General features: G+C 28.0%; 1 protein-coding gene across 5 annotated transcripts in view; it reads right to left on the bottom strand.

Moving 5' to 3' along the window:
- Nucleotides 1–20,913, bottom strand: part of LOC100167196 — a 62,207-nt gene extending 41,294 nt beyond the window's left edge. Inside the window, exons 1-2 of one of the 5 annotated variants that reach the window (XM_029488212.1) lie at nt 20,727–20,913; nt 20,328–20,572 (exon numbers count right to left, since the gene is read on the bottom strand). In XM_029488212.1, coding sequence (XP_029344072.1) covers nt 20,328–20,352 — 25 coding nt within the window. In that variant the 5' untranslated portion in view covers nt 20,353–20,572; nt 20,727–20,913. Of the gene's footprint in view, nt 1–7,657; nt 8,243–20,327 lie in introns of those variants that run through there. The other 4 variants (XM_029488213.1, XM_029488210.1, XM_029488211.1 and 1 more) reach the window with 4 other exon arrangements.
- Between the last annotated feature and the right edge of the window lie 994 nt (nt 20,914–21,907).

Genomic DNA, 21,907 nt, shown 5'->3' with positions numbered 1-21,907 from the left:
TTTAACTGCCGATTGGCGTAAAATATATATATATAAATATTTCAGATCGGATAATTAAAGACCTACAATTATACAAGTATAGTAACTATAGTAACAAATAATGAGTAATAGTTTAAAATAATAAAATACACTTATTTAGTGTATGGTTTTGTGGTTATATGCAATAGACCTAAACGTTATAAACATAATAATAATAAGTATACATAAGAATATTAAAATAATATATTAAACAAAATAAATAAAATATGAACAAAAATGGTTAGTTTTATTTATTATACAAATAAATAGCTTGAGCTAGGAAGTTCTTGCCTCTTGCATTTTAATTTTTTTTTTTATATTATTTATTGCTAAATAACCTTGGAATTAATTTCACGACTCTATGAAAAAGATATTAAAAATATATAGACCTTTTTTTTGCATACCTATTCAATGATTTTGTATTTTTAAGAGCATTTTGATGATTAATGATAAGCTTATAAGTTATAATACAATTTGAAAATTTGGCAATAACAATAATAAATACATTATATATTTTAATGTATATTTATTTTGATCGTTTTCACTAGGTACTATTGTTATTACTTATGTACTGTGTTCTTCAAATTTCTAGTTGGCACACATTTCCCACTTTTATTAATAAATATTTAGTAAAAATTATAAAATATTTATATTTATGAAAATTGTAAGTAAAAAAAAAAGAAGTGCATTTTTTTAAAGCATATTTATACTTTTTAAGCGCAAATGTACATGCATATTTATTATTTAATACTTTTTAAGTACATTAAGTTCTGAGTACTGGTAATCGCAATAGTCATTGGAGACTAATATATATGTACATACCTAGCTCTAAAATCTCAAATCCAAACCTAAACTGATAAGGAGTAATTAATATCTGGAAAAAAAGTGTACGTGTAATTTAATATCTACTGTATTTATTTGTTTCAGTCTAAATAAATATATATTATTTGTACACAGTAGTAAAACAAATCATCAAGTAAAAATGAAAATAAAAATTAATGTTTCGTGTTTTATCATATTATATTACTATACATTTAATCTGGGTATGGATGATAGATCACTCGATACATTTTTCGGAATGTTCATATAATGGAGGCTTAATATCTTATTTATTATTTAGGAATAATATTAACTAGCCATGCCCATGCGTCCATACTATATTATAATACAGAAGGTGACTCATCGTTGTGATACTATAATGAAGGTAATAATTGCGGGTAATATGTCCCCTACTAAAAATTAAAAATCCCACCCTGCTAAATGTGTTAACTGTTTTATAAGGGTTAATATTCATAATCATGGTTATAACATGTTACAACGGCAAGTATTTTTCTAAAAAAAAGTGTTTTTTAAGGTACAGTTAAGTATTTTATAGGTACTCTAAAACAGTTCATTTTTCTATTACCTAGTTTTTACTTATAGCCTTATATATATACAGGTACTTCTATAAAAAAAATTATATATTTATTTACTCGTATTTCATAAACGGGTGCTTCCTAACAATCATAATTATTTTGGTTATTTTCTGTAATTGTTTCAAAAATCGGGAAGGTACATGGTAATTTTAAAAATAAACTATCTACAATTTTTATAAATAATGTGACACTGCTTGTAGGTGTACTATTCCTCTCTCAAAAAAGTGTTTATTGGGGAAAAAAACCCCGGTTATTATAAAACTCAATCAATAATGCTATCAGTCTTAGTAGTAATTTTTAATTACATATTAAATATTTTGATTAAACTTTAAAATTGGATTTTTACTAGTAAAATAAAAAGTTTATAGCACTTAAATCCCACCCATGAACCCATTTCAATAAAATATTACTTCACACTTTTTTACTTTTTCCAAAATATGCAGTTAGTTATTATATTTTAGGTACCTACTTTATATTCAATAGATAAACACAATTTTCACATAATCTTTTTAAATATAAAGTTTGAAAATTCAAGAATACTAAGCAATAAATGCATTATTTATAAGTTATAACAGTAAAGTTACCTACCTATACCAATGCGAATAGGTATCAACTGCGAAATCATTAAGCCAAATTTTTTCATAACAAACTAAAACGCTTCAGTAGAATCTACTTAGGCTACTTAATTTATAAAAAGTAGGTATGCACTTTTTAAAAATAAATAAATCGGTAAAATTTGTAATGAAAATACATTTATTTTTATATATTTACATTCAGTAAAATCTTTGATTTAACAATGAAAAATAATATCCAGCAGATCACCCCTCCAAAAACCAAAATGTTTAAAAATTCCGCCAAATTCAAAAAGTATGTACTTTGTGAGACACTGTAATAATTGATAAGTTAATAGTTATTAATTATTTGTAAATAAAACATAAAATATTTAAATAATCTATTACATGACGTAGGTATTGTTTATTTTAATACATATATATAAATACAATGTATAATAGTATTAGTTAGGTTATAATGTAGAATAATATTCCAACCCAGTTCATTCACTCATGTAACTTTTAATTTTCACATATTTTAGATTTTGAGTGGTGCATTGGAGTTTATATTTAAATACCATTTTACATTTGTTTTCTGTTATTATTTTTAACTCGAATTTTCTTAGCGGGAGAGAAGAAATAAGTAATAACACAACGACACAACGATCTTGTATAAGTTTTCCAAAAAAAGAAATGTTCTTAAATACATTTTTAATCAATGGTATATTCCATTACCTAACAAATGTATTCATAATGACATTCTATTTTACAAATTGTATAAAACAATACGTTTTTTGCAATATATTTATTATTTATTTTTATTATTTAATTTATCCTACTGTGTTAAATTATTTAACTGTATTAATGTATTATTAAATATAATCGCATTACCTCAATAAAATTACTTCAACTTATACAATAGGTATATAATAAGCTATAGATCAGAGGCGTATTTCAGTAGGTATTTGCGAGGCCGCGGCAGGGTAGTGATTTATCACTTCTTCGAAGAGCCTTTTTATGATGATTTAATAGTTTATTTAATTCCAGTCCACGGATTGATTGTTAATTTGGAATAAAACTAACAAACCACAATATTCATTATTTTTTAATATTTTAGAACTTAAGTATAACAATAATGCTTTATAAAAATATTTTACTTCAAGATTTACCATTTTATTTTATAGATAAGCGATAGAAGTTTTACTGACACTATTATATTTCAGATCATTATTAAAGTACAGATTATAGCGGGATCATTTTTGTTATCCCTTCTAAATTAAGTAATTACTCAAGTGATTCAAAATAAAGTAATATTTTCTACCCATAATTTACAACTTGCAGTTGGGTTAAATGAGCTTTTTTTTATTAAAATTAGTTTGTATTTACATACGGTATTAAAGCAATAATATTTATTGGTATGGATTTGTTATAAGTTTTTTCTCTGTATAATATATCTATTATATTTGGTAAGCTTCCGGCTTTAGATAAATACTCATCAAACTTTTTTAGTATAATTTTTATTAGGTCATCTATTACAGAAGCTAAACAATAATTTAAATTGATAAAATAAATAACATTAACATGGAAATAATATTAGAGTGAACATTTCTACCAAGTCCCAGTGTTGGTACTTCATCAACTCGAAAATTTAAATAGAAAGATGAACAATAGGTACTTAGGTATCTATCAAAAATAACTAAAGTCCTATACAACTGAAGTAAGAATATATTACATAAATCTAATTTATTTAAATTGAGAAAACTAGTTTAGGTATATCGTATACGGTATGCCTAAACAAAATAATTTTTTTCCTACCTAAGTAAATCATTTTTGTTAGTGTAGATTGTATATAATAAATAATTAGTGCTTTTTTTGGTTATTATGAGAGTTTGTTATTAAGATTTATAATACTAATTTATTGTAAAGGCAATACATGATTAGTATTATTTGTATTTTACGTTATATATTATATGGGTTTAAGGAAAATATGTTAAGATTTAAGATAAAACTAAAAAGTATTAGATGTAGCCATGTAGGTACCACCTATAAAGAAAAACTTGAAGTAAAATCGTTAAAAAGCTTGAAAGCAATTATATTATGAACTTTTGAATTTAGGGTATACCTAATCGCATTCTTTTCTAACGATAGAGCAGATTATAACCAATATAAATTATATACGTAGTTTATAATCGTATTTTTTATTTAATAATGGTTCGTCGCTCAAAAATAATAATTGTTAAGCAATTTTCTCGTACCACAATAGTTTTAATTAGACGGAAGTAGTCTCCAATGAATATAGAGCAACTGCCTCCCCACTACCGTTATTTCTTTTATATCGTTCATCCGGATTATATTAAATACGTTATAAAATATGAATAGCAAATGTACGATGTACACCGTACCTATCTCACACAGGACGTATTCAAAGTTTTCGTGCCCCGATACTAATTTTATTGCCACACCAATGTCACCCACTCCTTTTTTATCAATTTTTGATAATGACAATTAGTATTATTTATACATGTTCTTTATGAACAGGAAAAATAAATTCAATAATAATAGATATTATGTACAAGTTTACAACCAAAATGATTAAATTAAAATCTAGAGACATATTTTTTACATAATTTCTGGATTTTTTCCAGATTTTATATGAATTTTACAAATCATTATAGCCTATAGGTACACACTACATTTAGTAGTGTATTACTACTAAGTTGAAACTACTAAGATAAAAAGTGAACTTAGTTCACACATTTAGTGCAACTAAAATTAATTCTAAATAACGTTCGTAAAACTTTCTTACTATCTTAGTATGTAATATAATTGTACTCAGAACCTGTGAATAATGTGCATATAATAGTATGTGACTGATGTGTTGGTGATAAACTCATAACTTGACGTATCACCCTCATTTCACTGCCGTCGGGACACGCCGCGGGAGACGCGTTTCGTCTGACTGGAAAACGGAAGTGATGATATTCACAAGTAAACGTGTATATAGCCATATAGGTACAAGATTTGCACAAAACTTAACGCATAACTTGTGAAAGGTGACGCAAAAACCGTACCTCCCCGCATCAGTAGTATGCAGGCGCGGACTGGTAAAAAAAGGCACGGGATGCTACACAATTTAAAGAGCAAAAAACAAAAAATGTTGGAGCAAATTTAAAATATGTAGATTATTTATAAAATATTAATATATTTTATTTTGTTTTAAAAAAATATTAAATATTGAATATACATTAAAAACGTAAATAAGTACCAAGTTACAACAAACTTTCAATAAAAATTGTACAACATTATAGATTACTAATAATAGTTGGTAACGATCTGCTGTTCATTAGGTGTCTTGAGTCTTTAAATATATAATAAATAAAATTATGCAAATATATTTTAGGACAAGGGATGCTGTAGCATCACAGCATCTCAGCCAGTCCGCGCCTTGTAGTATGTACCGTACCTATCACCTATGTGTATAAAAAGTATTATATTATTGGATCATAAGGCGGATCCCACGACTTGTGTATTTTACGAATATTCGGTATTCGTATTCGTTATTCGTTATTCTCCACCTTTCCGTCGATTTTCGGTATAACTTGCCGATTATTCGAGTGTTCGTGGATATTCGTCAAATACACGTCGTGGGATCCCATCTTTAGATAGAAACGATAGAGTAGATACGTGTAAAACCACAGAATAGATGAAATTTCATCTATTCGGTGTAAAAACCATGAACCACGGACTAAGATATCCGTGCCACGAACTAAGATCTATATCTTTATCTTAGTTCATGATAAAAACTAAAAAAACACATACTTGCAATAACCGACAGACGACAATCTCATTACCTAAGCATTATTACCTATATATTGTTACCGTAAAAAAAAATAATAACTAGTTACAATGATAATGATAATGTCCAATATACCATGTGCAAATTGTTAACCGTTTACCATAGATATATCTGTGCCGTTTACGAACAATTTTATCAATGAAATCACCGGTGCATTAGCGTTATCAATATTTACACCTGCAGCTGCAGTTAACTGTACTAATTGAATCGCTAACTGCGGAAATGGGATAGGTCCATTTTTATAACTTTTCAGGAGAAACAAAAAACGAAATCATAACGAGACCCTTTTCTGTAGTAAACCGAAGATTCCAAACACTATATTTAGCGTTTGGATAGTCGGATTTGACTCCTTTCTGCAGTAAACGATGTTTTTACGCGTGCTTAACGAAAAATGATAACAAAATCGAAATTGATAAAAATGGACGTATCCTCTTTCTGCAGTTATCGATTCAATTAGTAATTACTATCGTCTATATTAAAATTATATGATTATGAAAACAAAATCAATTGATAATGAATTTAGAGTGAACTCCGTCGCCGTGTAGGTATACAATATGTTTGCCGTTTGCGGCCCGACGCATAAAGCGACACACCTACAACCTAAAACTATATAGCTTGCTCGACAATTACTGGAGACGCATTCAGAATTTTCGGCCCCCTCATTGTTAATTTTTTTGTCTTTTAATTAATGCATTTTTTGAGAGTAAAAAATAAAAATTAATTTCATACATTTTGTAAAATTAAAAAGAAATTAATGAAAGAAAAATATAAACAGTTATTTACTCACTAAATTGTAATAACCAATAAGCAAGAATGGGCATTAACGAGTTAAAAAGTTCTAACTAAACTAAAGTTACATAACGATTTACTTTTTTATTCAAGCCACTTCTAACTTAATGAGTTAAATAAAAGTTAAATAACTTTAACAAGTTCAAAAAAAAATAAGTAATTTAACTTTAAACTTAACTTACATTATATCAATATTAACTTAACGGAGTGAAAAAAAAATTAGTTAACTTGTCCAGCCTTGCATTGATAAATAATGTCAAAAATAAGGATCAACTCATAGTTTAGAAATTATAGAAATAATAAAATATAATTGAGGTACGGATACTAACCTATATGACGTAGTAAACATTAATATTTATTTCTATAATGATTATAGAATAATCTAAGGTTATAATACTAAGGTTATATAATAATTACCTATACAGTGTACAGCTCTACTACCTATATATTGTACCTATAGCTGTATAGATATTTCTATTCATATTTATAATATTATAATAATTATAAAAGCTATTATGTCCATATACAAAATGCCATTCTCACAGAAGGACAGCGCGGGGCAATCTCCAACTAACTCCCCTAAACATGTCTCTGGAGTCCCACGAGGATTTATAAATTTAAACAATATTATGGGACTATTATATTATGAGAGTGAGACGGATTCTGTACTTATACCTACTATTATTAAATCACGTCTCATTCACTCACGTAATCACATTATAGTATTTAACACGTAAATAGTATTTTATTACAGAGTATAACAGTACTGTCCAATGTAGGTACGTAATAAGTAGGTATCTACCTCTACCTACTAATAACTAATAAACTAATTAGATATTATGCAATAACTTTTTTTATAATATAAACATTCAAAATAAAATGTTTAATAAAAAATGAATAAATATTGATTAGAACAAAAGTTATTAGATAGAGTTAGATAATTTGTCTTAAATGTTTATTGTTACACTCTGTATTCTATATATTTGTATAATACTATAATGGGTATTAAAAAATGAATTAATTTATACCTTTCATGTTGCGTTTGTTTTTGCGCTTTGACTTTTTACGCTTGTGATCGCCGTTGAATATTTTCTTCGACGACAAGTAAATAGCTCTTTTCACGATGTAATACAGACCGAAAAATATCATAATCCGAATCGGCGCCCGCCAAAATCCAACGGCACTAATAACGCGAGCCAGTTTTATTATACGCGTACGCCCGTCACTACGAACGAAACCAATAAGTTTTTTTTTATTCGTAAATATCGTTTAACGTCATAATACCTTTTACCGTGCCTATTGTTTCTTTAAACGCTTATTCTGATACATAAAAATTAAAAAAAGATGCAATTATACTATAAGTATATTATATTGTTTCATTTGTGTAATAATAATAAAATATTATCAATGACGTCGACATCGACGTCCGGATAGCATATATTATTAATACGCAGTGGGGCGTGTAAAGAGGCGCACTTATTCGCTGTCGATAGCGACAAGATTTTAATAACGGGCGCGGACGCGGACACTGTTTCGTTGTATAATAATATGCAATACGCGTAATGAAAGCGAGTGAAAAAAAATCAAAATACAAATCAGTTCGATAAAGACTGAATACTATATTATAATATTAAACACTATAAAATGTATTATGATTAATTATAACGTGACACGTCGGATACGGTTCATAATATAATAAAATTATTTTTCACATTATTATACGTATAATATGCGTTATTGCGTATTATAATATTGGCTCGACTCAACGTTAATAACAATGTAATGTAATGTTGTGTTCACGAACAAAGGAAAGATCGAAAATCGAAAAAACAAACGGAATGTCACTGGAAAACAAGCGACGAGACGGCACGGGACAACTTATCGTCATATATTGTTCCGAGATGGTCAGATGCCAAAGCAGATGTGTCGACGGGACCGCGAACGGAACAGCCCATTGGTCGTCGTATTAATAGACGTGTGAGTGTGGTACGTTCATCGCGTGCGCTGCAGGGGGATCGAGTTGATTATAAATGTATATATTTTGTTTTTCACTTAAAAGAAATATTTACAATATAATAAAGTGAATAAACTTAAATATATGGTACGACAAGTAAATTTGATAACTTACTTCAAAAAGTTACAAAAGTTGGTACACTGTTGGTACACAAGGTACAGAATATAAGATTATAACGACGGGAAAACTTTAGGTACCCATTATAATATTATATAGAAGCATTTCTCTGATAAGTTATTACTTTGATATTACGAATCATTACTTATGGTGCACATTATATAATTAGTGTGTTATAATTATTCCATTATAGATTTATATACCTAGGTATTTATGTATTAAGCCGCCGCCACCTTCGTTTTTTTTGTATTATATTGAAATAATAAAAATAAGTCTAGAACTCTAGATAATATGCCCAATTTATTAAAACTTATGGGGATTTTCAAGAAGAGGTGTGGGTGGGGTTGTGAAAAGAGATCTTTCGTTTCTTTAATTTTTTCATGTACACATAAATTAAAAATAACTTCTATATTCGGGGGCGCATTTAAAGGGGATACATTAGACTGGTGCCCCCTCCCTATTCACTGTATTTCGTACTTTTTTATTACTGAGAAGTGAGAGTATTAAACTCTCTTACTAATTAAATGTGATGTTTCTATCAAACACATTTACCTACCTATTTTGTTTATTTTAAATTTTTAGTTTGTGCCTCCTTCCCACATTATACATTTCTAAATACACCCCTGACTATATTACTAGAGTATTATAGACGGGTATTGAATAACTATTGTAAGAAAAACTAAAGAAGATTATAGATACTCTCTCGCATGTCTCCCCTCGACGAAATAGCCAATGCAGACTATAAAATATATTATAAGTTATAACGTATTTTGTGCACTAACGTACTTACTGAGTATATAAGGTACCTACGCGACTACACCTATCTCAAAATTACAAAATATATCCCCGGTATGGTACGCAGCAGTAGGACAAGTCGGATGGGAGCTTAAAATAAACGCGTGGGTTGGATACATTTTTTCTATTGTTCAAACATCAAACATTAAAATAATAATGTCAGAAGTCTCAAGTCTTAATACTTTTACGATTGCATTGTGCAAACTAAACATAGACACTTTTTATTTAAAATATGAATAATAATCGTACGTAATCGTGCAATTCCTATAATAATATTACGTATAGGTAGGTAGTATACATTATTATCTACTGTTGGGAAATTGGGTTCGGAGGATTATATCGTTTGAAATTCTATGTCAATCACTTATTATGACTGATTAATAATTTATTCGAAAATAAATATCACACATATATTTCAGATTACGTATTTGACCCATTAATTCAAATTTTGTAGTTTTAGAACACTTCTGTAAACAAAAATATGCTTCTATATATTTTTAACTAATTTATTAATTATTTATACAAATTTATGTAACAAAATTGATTGATTATGAAGAATCTCAAAAATGTGTATTGTGTATGAAGATAATAATCTAATAAACGAGTTCACATATTTAATTTTTTGTTTCATCATAGGCTATGGAGGGAAAATTGATTGAACTGACGGAAGTAATTTAAAAGTAGAAATGTATTATTTGACATAGGTGTCTAGAATCTACTGTCTATTGAATACGCAGGGTGGGTCAAATATAATATAAATTAAATTGAAAATGAAAACAATACTCAATATTGTCGTTTTTTGTTACTGCTGATTGTTTTTTATAAAAACGGCATGCATGCTATTATTTTATATCTAAATAGAAATACATTATACAAGTAATCTCAGTTACAAAGAAAAAAAACTTTTACGTGAATTTAATCTTCTTGCAATTTTCATAAGAACAAAATATATACAATTACACATATTTTATACAATAGTATATTATATTATTATTAATACATTCTATCCAACCTATACAATATAATATTATCTCCATCTACATTTATATTTATATATTACACTATAAGAGTATTGAAATAAAATTATTATATAACATAATGTGTATAAATATTTAGATACCATAAAACGTACAAGAAAATCCATAACTTAACTAGGTACCTATACCCTGTTCCAAAAGAGAAGACACCAGGCGGCCACAGACAAATCCGGTTTTGCTACGTAAATCTGGTGTCTTCTCTTTTGGAACAGGGTAAAGTGAATATTTTTCATAATCATAATAACTTATAAGAATATAAATATATATACATGGGTAACGATATAATTACTTTTATTGTGTCAACTGTCAACACGATAATACATGAATACATAATACTATTTTTGACTTCGAGCAAATCTAGGTAGTTCCTATAATAGTTTCATAACGATAAATGTTTTAAAAATTGTTATTTCGTAATATTTTTAAATTTTAAACACACGAAAAATGTATATAGAATATTAGAATATCGATGATTTGTTAAAATATTTTTGCCTGAAATCCTGCACAATTTATTAATTTACAGGCGCTTTCAACATTTAATGTTAGCAGTTTTAATATAATTCCATATTTTAAAATTCTAAAAAGAACTCCACTCAGAATATTAAAAACATTTAATGCTTAAATATTTTTAAATAAAACCGTTAAATGTTAAAACTGCCAACATTTGCAGTTAGTGTGGTCAGAATGAAAATAATAAAATTGTATTTATAATATTATAAGAATATTTTTTACTTAATAGTGTTCACTTTCAAAGGAAGATTGTTGAACCATTTTTATAATCATAATTTAATGTTCTTATATTAATATACATATACTATGATGAATTGCATATTATAGCCTAAACGTAATAAATAATAATAATAAAATAATAATTGATTGTGTAAATTAGGTGTATAAAAAAATTATAGAACAGATAAATGATAACTCAAAAAAAATATCTACATAAAATAATAGCTCGATAAATCGTATATTTTATTAAATAATAATGATAATTAATAAGTTTACTTTAACCAATATTTGGTAAAAAATGTTTTAATAAATAAATTAAATTCTAATATTTTTTTCTAGTATATTATAAAAATTATGTATAGTAAAAATATGAAGCTTAAATGTGTACCATATGTTAACATAATACAAAATATAAAAATAATATTATGGTAATGTGCCAAATGTTGGATTATTTTTATCCATATTATTTTTCATTTGGCGCGAAATAAGAGCGGGAAAATATAGGAATACAACAAAATATTTTATTATGATTTATATTTATGATCGTAGGCAGTAAGTACTAATGTACTACTTTGCTCTTCATTGGTAATTGCCAATTGGTCATTGCTTATTGGTATAATGTTACAACTTATAACATTTAAGTAGGTACCTATATTTTGGTAATCCAATATATTATATTATATTGACTAACTATATTGATGACTGATGACTGATGACCAAAGAGTTTTTCTTAAAAATATTAGGTTTTACCATATTATATTGGTGTAAATTAGTTTGGGTTTTGGATACACCTATTATTTATTAATTAATATAGTGATTATAATGATTAGTGGTCAGTGGAATATTTTTTATTTATATTGGACATAACTAAAATTATTTTCTCATGGCCTTCTTAAATACTTGTATCTTCTAAAATATTTTTTCTATGGATTGTGAAATTTAAGTGTAAGTATAAAAACAATTCTAATATCGACGTAAGTAATGTGATTTATCGTATTTTGTAGTAACCAATTGTAAATAGTTAATCTTTGGATAATTTAGACGGAACTTAAATTTTTTAATGCTATTTTGATGAACTATATTAATTATTGTCTATTGTCTATTTACGATCAGACACAAGAGTAAGCACCTATACGGCTATACATAGTACTGGCTACATAGTAATCAAGTATGATTTTTTACCTGCACCTTTTATATGACTTTAGGTCTACTGAATATTTCCATTCAAAGAATTTCTTCTCTTTAATTATTTTTTTAATAGTTCAAAACATTTTGTGTAGCTTATTCCATCTATTTAAGCTTATGTAGCCATGTAGTGCCAATAGTGTTTTAAATTTTAGTTTTTTAAGCATATGTATCAATTTATAACTCCCTATCTTCGCCACAAGCTTAGCTTACAGAAGATAGATAATTCAAATGTACAATTAATGTAAAACTGTATATTTGTTTATTTTAAATAAAAAATAAAATAAATGTAGGGGTGTTTCATGATTTTACTTTTTTGGGGATCGGGGATGTTAATACCATAAATGGTATTTAAATAGTATTATGTACAATATCTTAGCATATAATTAGCAAATCGCATGACATGGTTTATTGGTTTGTTTTGTTTGTAAATAGTCGGTATTATAATAGATAATATGAACAGATGAACTTCTTATTTGTACATAGTAAATAGGAATATTATCCAGAAATTCCGATTCTAGATACTCACTATAACTAGTCATAATATAACTCACGTCTCACAACTATATGCTGCGTATTAAAATGTCACCTAATATTAAGTATAGGTCATAGAGTAAAGAATATATACCTAATGTATAGGAACTATTGGGCAATAGTAAATCAACATAAAATTAAGGTGAATTTACCTGATAATTTAATAAATTAAAAATATTATAACTATTTACATTATTTTATTTAAACTATAATTTAATATATATTATTATTTTTTTGTGTGTATACTATATATAGTCATATATAGGTAATAAACAATGTTGGTTAGTATCTCGTTGTAAATTTCATAGGATCCCCCTACAAAAAAAACCATAGGTACGCCCTTGAATCCCTAATCTTCTACATGCGTTTAGATTTTGTTATGAGAAGTACATGGACCATGGATGTATAGTACGTAGTTAACCCTTGGCATTGTATTTTTTTTAGTAACGAAAATTGTTGGCACGGTCTTAAATGTAGCGTCTCTTAGTTTCTTGTCCCTTAGAAAAAAAATGTTATCTTGGCAAATTACCATGAAAACTTAATCCGTTTTTAAATTTGCTAGCAAACCATGAAAACACAGATAGAAACGGATACGTCGAGTCAAAAGTTATTGATGTTATGATTAAATAAGAGACTAATAGTTTATTACTTTCAAAATTGGTTGAGTATCAGTTTTCTTATTCAACTACCTATATATAGTTTTAGACTTTAGTAGGTATCTAGGTAGATAGTGTTAATGCTATAATCCCAATTCATGTTTCGAGAAAGTCGTTTTAATCATTAACACCGTATAAGTATAGTACTTAGATATCAAACACCGTATTAGATACCTACTTTCAGGAAGCATTAATAAATAAATTAATTAATAAGTTAAATTCCTGTAATTTTCTATGTTCATAATACGTTTTACATCAAATATTAATTGACAATTGTTTTTTTTTTATTGTTTAATTTAATTCTTAGCTTTATCTATATATATAAGAATCTAACTTGATTTTTGGGACGAAAGAAACCGGTTTATTTGTTTATTTATTATTATTATTATTATTATTAATTATTTATTTATTTGTTTGCACTTGCATTTTATCCATTTGAAATATATATTATTCATTGAACAAATAATTTATTGTTACATTTTTTTCTACCTTATCTCTATTCTATAATAAAAAGAATAAAATTTACCACTCTAGTGGTTGAATTCAAAATGTAAGATATATAATTTTCAGAAATTAGCAATAACAATAACTACAATATATAATTATATTATATTATTTTTATAGCCAAAAAATAGTCATATGTTTTTAAATTAAATTATAAAAAAATAATTTCTTCCGGAGGAAGTTCGGGCAGCTAGTAATTTATAAGAAGAAATTGTTAGACTTCATAGAATATTGTATACTAAATTATAATATGTCTAAACTTATATTATATAGTCGGGATGTTTCTAGAGGCCCCTCCCCCAACACAAAAAAAAAATATAGTAAAGCAATATTTCGTGTAAGCCGCCAGTGGCGTCATTTGGGGTGGGGCAACTGGGGCATTTGCCCAGTCTAGTATTTACATCAACCTTAATTCGGCACATTTACCACACGCCCCCCCACCCGTTAACTACTACGGCACTATGCTATGAGAATCTGAGTAAAAAAATGTTGAGTCGGAAAAGCTGTGAAAAATGGCCATAGTCTAATGAAAACTGAAATGACGCCACTGTAAGCCGCAAATTGGTGGATAAAGATTATGAAATTATGTAAAACGCAATAAGGTAAATATTTTAGTGTGAGTTAGAAATTTGGGTATAACACTATAACGACTCCCTGTAATAATATATAATACAGTATAATCGATGTATTTTGTAATGAACATTCCCCATTTGAACTTGGTGTAATTACTGCAGTAAAAAATAACAAATATACTGTGAACATAGAAATATATACTACTGTCTATGTGACATTATGATACATACCTATGACCTATCACTTCCATCAATTCAATACATTTGCAGTATAATTGTATTATGTTCAATTTAGACTTCGTACCTATGTCCTATAATAGTACCAATATATTAAACCATTTAAATCAAAAAAATATTAAAATTAATAATTATTATCGTACGTTATAATAATTACTTTAAACTCACACATATTGCCAGATATCGGGAAAAATGTGAAATATATCAAACATTAAAAAATTTCGAAAGCCAATTAAATATGTATTATGTGTACAAAATGTAACGAAAACATTTCACTAACATTTCAAAATGAATCTGTAGTTATGTTTATTAGACTAAGCAAATTTAACCGGCTAAACAAGAAATAATTCGTTAACTAGGTATATTTTAAATTCTGGTCAGAACAATGAATGACGTATTGGTTTAACAATGTGCTTTTTTTTTAGTTTTTTTTATAGATTCTGAGTGGTGTGATGAATGTATTTGCTTACAATGATGTGTGTGTCTGATTAGTGAGTCATCATCTTATGGAACAGTAAAAAATAAAAATGCTTCAATCTTCCTCCAATGTTTAACCTTTTATAGAGTGGTATCTTCATAAGCTCAAATTGACTAAATTTTTTGGGAGGACTCAAGCCCCCCTATCCGTAGGCCGTATATTGCTTAGTACCACAGAATATAAAAATTAGTACTTAATTACTAGATTTTGAACTGGGGATTTTGACTTGACTGACATTTTGGGGGACTAAATCCCCCCCAAGCCCCCCTATTTATGCCAAGGGTATCTTTATAGGTACACTGCACCACTAGGCGCAATTTATAAAATAACAGTAAAAACTAGAATTTTTACACAAAATTAGATTTTGTTTTTTTTTTTTGCTGTAGTTACAAAATGAATAGCTAAGGAATTTGAACTTTTAACCAAATACCTATGTATATTATATTTTTCTAAACATGATATTATTTTAAAAATATATTTGCTCTTTTTGTGCTATTTATAGATATTTTAAATTGTTGACATTTTTCTCGATTTATGTATGATAAAAATGATTAGGTACCTGTACTTATAATATTACATATAGCCGTGGTTTGTTTTTGTCAAAAATGTCTTCAACCTACATATGATTACGTGTCTACGTGTCCATACGTCGTACATCATAACTGATGTCTGTATAAAACCTTTTTGGAAACCTATGTAATTCATCAAGTTAAGAACAATGATGCAATCCGAATTTTTCAATCGGACTTAGTTTTAAAGTTATAATCTTTTGAAGTTTGCAATTTTGAGTAATTTACGCATAAACAAATTATTTCAAAAATCTTCATAAAAAAATGTTAAAACTTTATTAAATAGTATGTAATTATTTATTTTAATGTGTGTATGAATTTATACAGATACCTAAATTATACAGATCACAATGGTTATACTGAGTAATGCTTATGATAAAACTAACATTTTTTGGGGAAGGGGGTATACCTCCATATAGGTACGCATATACGTGATATAATCCTAATCTAATAAATCTACAAAAAATGACATCAATACAACGCATATTAACATATATTGCATCATAATATAGGTAAATAAACAATTGTTATTTAAATAAAATATATTGTATGGTCAATTTATGGTGACACCTGGACACCTGGTGCGTTAGTAAAAAATGCATCGATTCCGAGAATTGTATATTGATGTAGAATTTGTCATAGTTAGAGCGAACAATAAACGTAATTTATCCCATTGCCTGGACAACAAAAATTGGGCTGAAAACTGGAACCCTTTCAGACATGAATTTACTTAGTTTGAACGAGTACCTATACAGTCTTACGTCAAACAGCGGTCAGCTCGCCAGCATCAGTTTTAATTGTAAAACAATTAGAATATTTTCAATAGTAATGAAATAAAAGTGTTTTGTTATCATTTTGCTTAGGTAACTTATTTGAACTTCAAAGTTAAGTCTTATCCATTGAAACTATTTTCGGCACGCAACAATCGTTTTTCATCGTATGCAATGACTTATCATTAAATTTATATTTAACACAATAATTACATGTAATGACTTACTGCAGTGACCTAATCAATGATCACACCTACTATATAGAGTGACTCCCCGGTTTTTATATTTTATACTACTACAGTACGTCTACTACATCAGTACTACATATAGGTACCTAGCTAAACCTTGTAAAATTAATAATATTTTGTTTCGAATTACTATACAGTATTCACTAAATAGATTATAGATAAAGTGAAAAATTAATATAAGGAAAGTGTGATTCACTAAGCGTGCACAACCCCATTTTATCCTTTAATAATAATAATAATAATAATAATAATAATTTCATAATTTCTGATTTTTTTTTAATTTTAAAATATAGTTCTATCAGTAGGTCTATCTATAGGTACTTAATTTATTGTACTAATAAAGACCATATTATAAACTTCTTAAGATTATATTTTGTAGGTACTACCTACTTAATGGAGTGCCTTGTGGCAAAAAGCTTTTGTTTTTACAAATGGGGACCTAATTTTTTATTATAAATCAGAGGACAGCAACCTTTTTGGCGTCAAGGGCCACAAAATTGAAAAAAAAAATTCACGGGCCATAACCTTATTTTATTTACATTTTACAGTTTAAATTTTAAACAAATAGTATTTAATTTAATTTATTTAAGTTTCATCGCTGTTTGGTGTATTAATAATTTGTTATTAACATTATCAACTAATATAATGTGATATTCCATATTTTTATACCAATTATAAATTGTAATCGCGTGCCTAAAAATCGCTACACGGGCCGCGGGTGGCCGACCCCCGCTATAAATTATTTATATTTTTTGTAAATTGAGCTATTTACGGACAATTTCAGTATCCAATTTGTTTAGGTTTTTTTTTCTATGAATGTCAATAAAATGTTATTTGTTGGGTAAAAAAGCTTGTAAATTTGATACAAGGCTCCTCATATATTGTTACAATGACTTTTAAAAAATATTAAAAATCCTTACTTACAATTTTTTTTTTATAAGCATTTAAAGTTTATTAGCAAATTGTTTTGAGTCAGAAATACATACATTTTTTTAATTTAAAATCGTATTAAAATGTAATACAAGATTTCTCATAAGCTGTCTACTAGTCTACCTTTATTACAAAAAAAAAAATGTCTACAAGAAAGTCAAATTAAATGTTTATGAGCGTTTGAATTTCATATTTTTACAACATAGGATATTCACTAGATTTCTCATGTAGCGATTTTCTTATTTTGTTGTAATTCAAAAACGAATAACTGTAGATACATGTGAATTTTACTGAATGTTTAATTTTCTATACACCATAAAATTTTGAAAATATTTTGACTCTTTTTTAAGCTGTTTACGGACATTGTCAGTTTTCAATTTTTTTAGTTTTTTTTTCTCTAAATATCAATAAAATTTTATTTGTTGAGTAAAAAAGCCTGAACATTAATACAAGGCTGCTGTATATTGTTACAATAGCAGTTGAAAAATATTAAAAATATATGGGCACAATTTTTTTTTTATAATCATTTAAAGTTCAACTTTTGACAAATTTTATTAAATTTAAAATTTAATAATTATTTTGTAGTTAAAAATTTATAAAATGTTCAACTTTTATAGCTAAGGATTGAAAATTTAAAACAAGGTTCCTTGTAAATAGGTTATATATAATTTACTTTATTCACAATAATATCATCAAATATACTAGTAATATCATAGGCTGACTGACCGTCTTCGCTCAGAATCGTTTTTCTTACACAATTATATTATATCATTGAATTCAAATTTAATACCATTCATTACAGTGATCCACTTGTAACTTGTAACCTACTGTACAGCAGAGTGACACCCAATTTCCCACCTTATTTTTTAAAATCCGTATTCCGTATAGCCCCCATAATATTAGCCAAACTCATCATTATCATGAATGTAGTATCCTTAGTACCTACCTAAAAGAGTACCTACACGTTCAAATTTTGATTTTGATACGTCAACATTTTCTGAAAACTATCAACTAAATAATTTGCAGTAGAAAAAGGGGGGAGGAGATTATCATATTAAAAACAGAAGTTTCACTCATTTAATACAAAAAATCTCAAGAATTGGAAAACTTGGCTTTTAAGTAAGTATATTTAAAAATAACCAGATTTTGAAAATTTGTAGCATTATTGAATAAAAAAAGGGAGTGATAATGCTTGGTTAATCACTCTGTATATTATCGTGATATTAGGGTGTCATTTAATTATTTAAATATAATTTACTACAGTACTAAACTATAACTTTAATCTGCTTAAGCGTTGGATAATATGAAAGAATACTTAATCACATTTTAAAATTGTAAACATACGATAGTGTCAAGCCAAACTTAAAAGTATTCGTGGCCCATGCACCATAATATAAAATTGTTACGTTTTTATTGATTTTGCATTTCACACGTTCTCTTTCGAGGGGTGAATAGACCAGCAAGATGCTTAATGACTGATTGTTTTTATTGATCGCTATGCAATGATGAAAATGTCACAACTTACATCTATAAAATCTATAGAGGTCTATGAAGTAGGCATAAAATATATGTTTTTTATACAGTGTTAAAAAAAATGGCACTGGACGTCATTTTGTAATTACAAAATTGAAAAAACTAGAATGATCAGATGCGCAATTTTATCATGTATTCATGTACCTACGTTATTCGCACTTCCCATGAAGCAAAAAAGGCGTTAAGTGTTTTTGATGAGAAACTGGTTGTGACGTTGACATCACGTGTTACGTGTATACGTATATAATAAAAAAACATAAAATACAACCTGTGTGGTTCTACACATATACCTATACGATATAGTATGCATACTGCTGCCTACCACTGCAGATATCACTGAGATAAGGCGTGTGCAACGTGTTTAATGTTTACAGTGCTTATACAATTATTATACTGCAGTGCAGTATATACAATGTATATAGGTAATATTGTACATAATAATTTATAATATACCTATTTAGGTATGACTTTCTAGTAGGTATATACGCGTAAAAACTCGGTTATAAGGTCAATTTTCGATCGGTTGTCAACGATTTAACACGTACGTATACGTACATCAACTTGCACTGCAGACTACTAATATAACACACATACATATTAATTTAAACAATTTTCTCACCCCTAAATTGCATATTATGAGCAGTACCTTATATTATAATACATATGAATTGCATCGCTGCGTGCGCCATAAACACTCGAAATGTATCATTATTTCTGCACGAGTACACATAATATAGTATATAGGTATATAGATCTGATCGCCCCACCGAATTAATGTCATTTAACTCACTTGGCTTCTCCATTTCCTCGTCCATCGGTTATTCAGCCGTGTCCGCCGCGTCCGTATTCGCGGGTCCGTGGCCGCTTCCGGTGCGATGGTGACTCATCGTGTTCGACCGGCCGCCACAACCGCCAACACGATATCCGTCACCCTCGTTGTCGTTGCGATCGGGCGGGTAAACAATCGTACCCGATTCATGGTCGATAGGTTTTCCGCGGTCGTCTTACGTGCAATGTTCTCTCGATTACACTGATCTATGAGTGTATTATAACAAGAGTATCTGTGAATAGTGACACGACAGATGATGGGGAGAAGTGGGTGGTATTAATATCACGTTATTTGCAGATTAATATCTATAATGTATTATTATTATACGACACGAGTGTAATAATTTATAATAATATATACCTAATTTTCTTATTACAAACACGATATATCGCAGGGACGCACCTAATATATGGTAATATATAGGTACCGTTGTCGCCGTTGTAGTTGTATAGTTACGACTGTTGTTTCATATTGTTATAGTCTCTCCCTCGATTATAGTTTTCAAGAAAAAAAAATACGCACAAACACGCCCGAACACGCCGTCGTGGGTTGTGTAGTACCTAGGTACTAGTATCCGTCGTCTCGGTAGCACGCGCGCGCCCCCGATCGATAGCACTGTGCGAGCGTGTGTCTATGTGTCTGTTTGTGTGTGTGGTTGACGTGCGCCTTGACGCAATTTGACTCGACTACATTGTATTAATAATTTCATGTATTTACAATGCAACTGGTCGCTCTAAGATGTGTTTTATAATGTATAATAATATGTATATAATTATAATTTGATCTCACGTGGCTGGAAATGATTAAGAATTAGGATTCAAAATATTATTTTAAAAAGACGGAAAAATGCTGATTTCCGTGACCTCCATTTCATATATTACAGTAGTGTATGTTTTTATTTAAGGTTGCACGCTGTATAGTGCCTTATACCAGCGGTTCTTAAACTATGGTAAATGACACTCTTGTCGGGTGTTCGTGGCGCTATCGACTATGAAAATGTTGATGTATAGGTACCTAATTCAAAATGTTAACAAGTAATTTTTAAGTATTCTAAATATTTATACTAAGGACTATTATCCTTTAAAAATGGCTTTATAAAAATATCAAGTATATGTAATATTGGATCTAGACATCTAGTATGTATCATACTTCGTCCATTTTTATAAATTATTAATGTTGATAAATTAATGTTAATCACCAACATTTTCAAATCACCATAGCCCCTATATCTTTCAAAACCATCATCATCACTATAACCCACAGTACTCAAAGTTAAATAACTCAAAAACTACTCTTTCGAATTTTGATCTTGATACGTCATTATTTATAGTAAAATTATCCTTTAAATAATTAACAGTAGAAAAGGGGTAATCTCATTTTAAAAATAGAAGTTAACCTATCCATCTAAAGGAGTTCAGGACACTTCTTAAGTAATATATTACAAACAAATATCAAGTATTTGAAAATATGGCTATTAGGTATATAAGTATAATATTTAAAAATTCCAACAATCAGATTTTGAATAACTGCATTATTGAAGA

The sequence above is a fragment of the Acyrthosiphon pisum genome, chromosome A1, assembly GCF_005508785.2.
Source record: "Acyrthosiphon pisum isolate AL4f chromosome A1, pea_aphid_22Mar2018_4r6ur, whole genome shotgun sequence".
NCBI classification, from domain to species: Eukaryota; Metazoa; Arthropoda; class Insecta; order Hemiptera; family Aphididae; genus Acyrthosiphon; species Acyrthosiphon pisum.
Note: the sequence above shows the minus strand (reverse complement) of the source record. Positions and strands in the feature narration are given on the sequence as shown.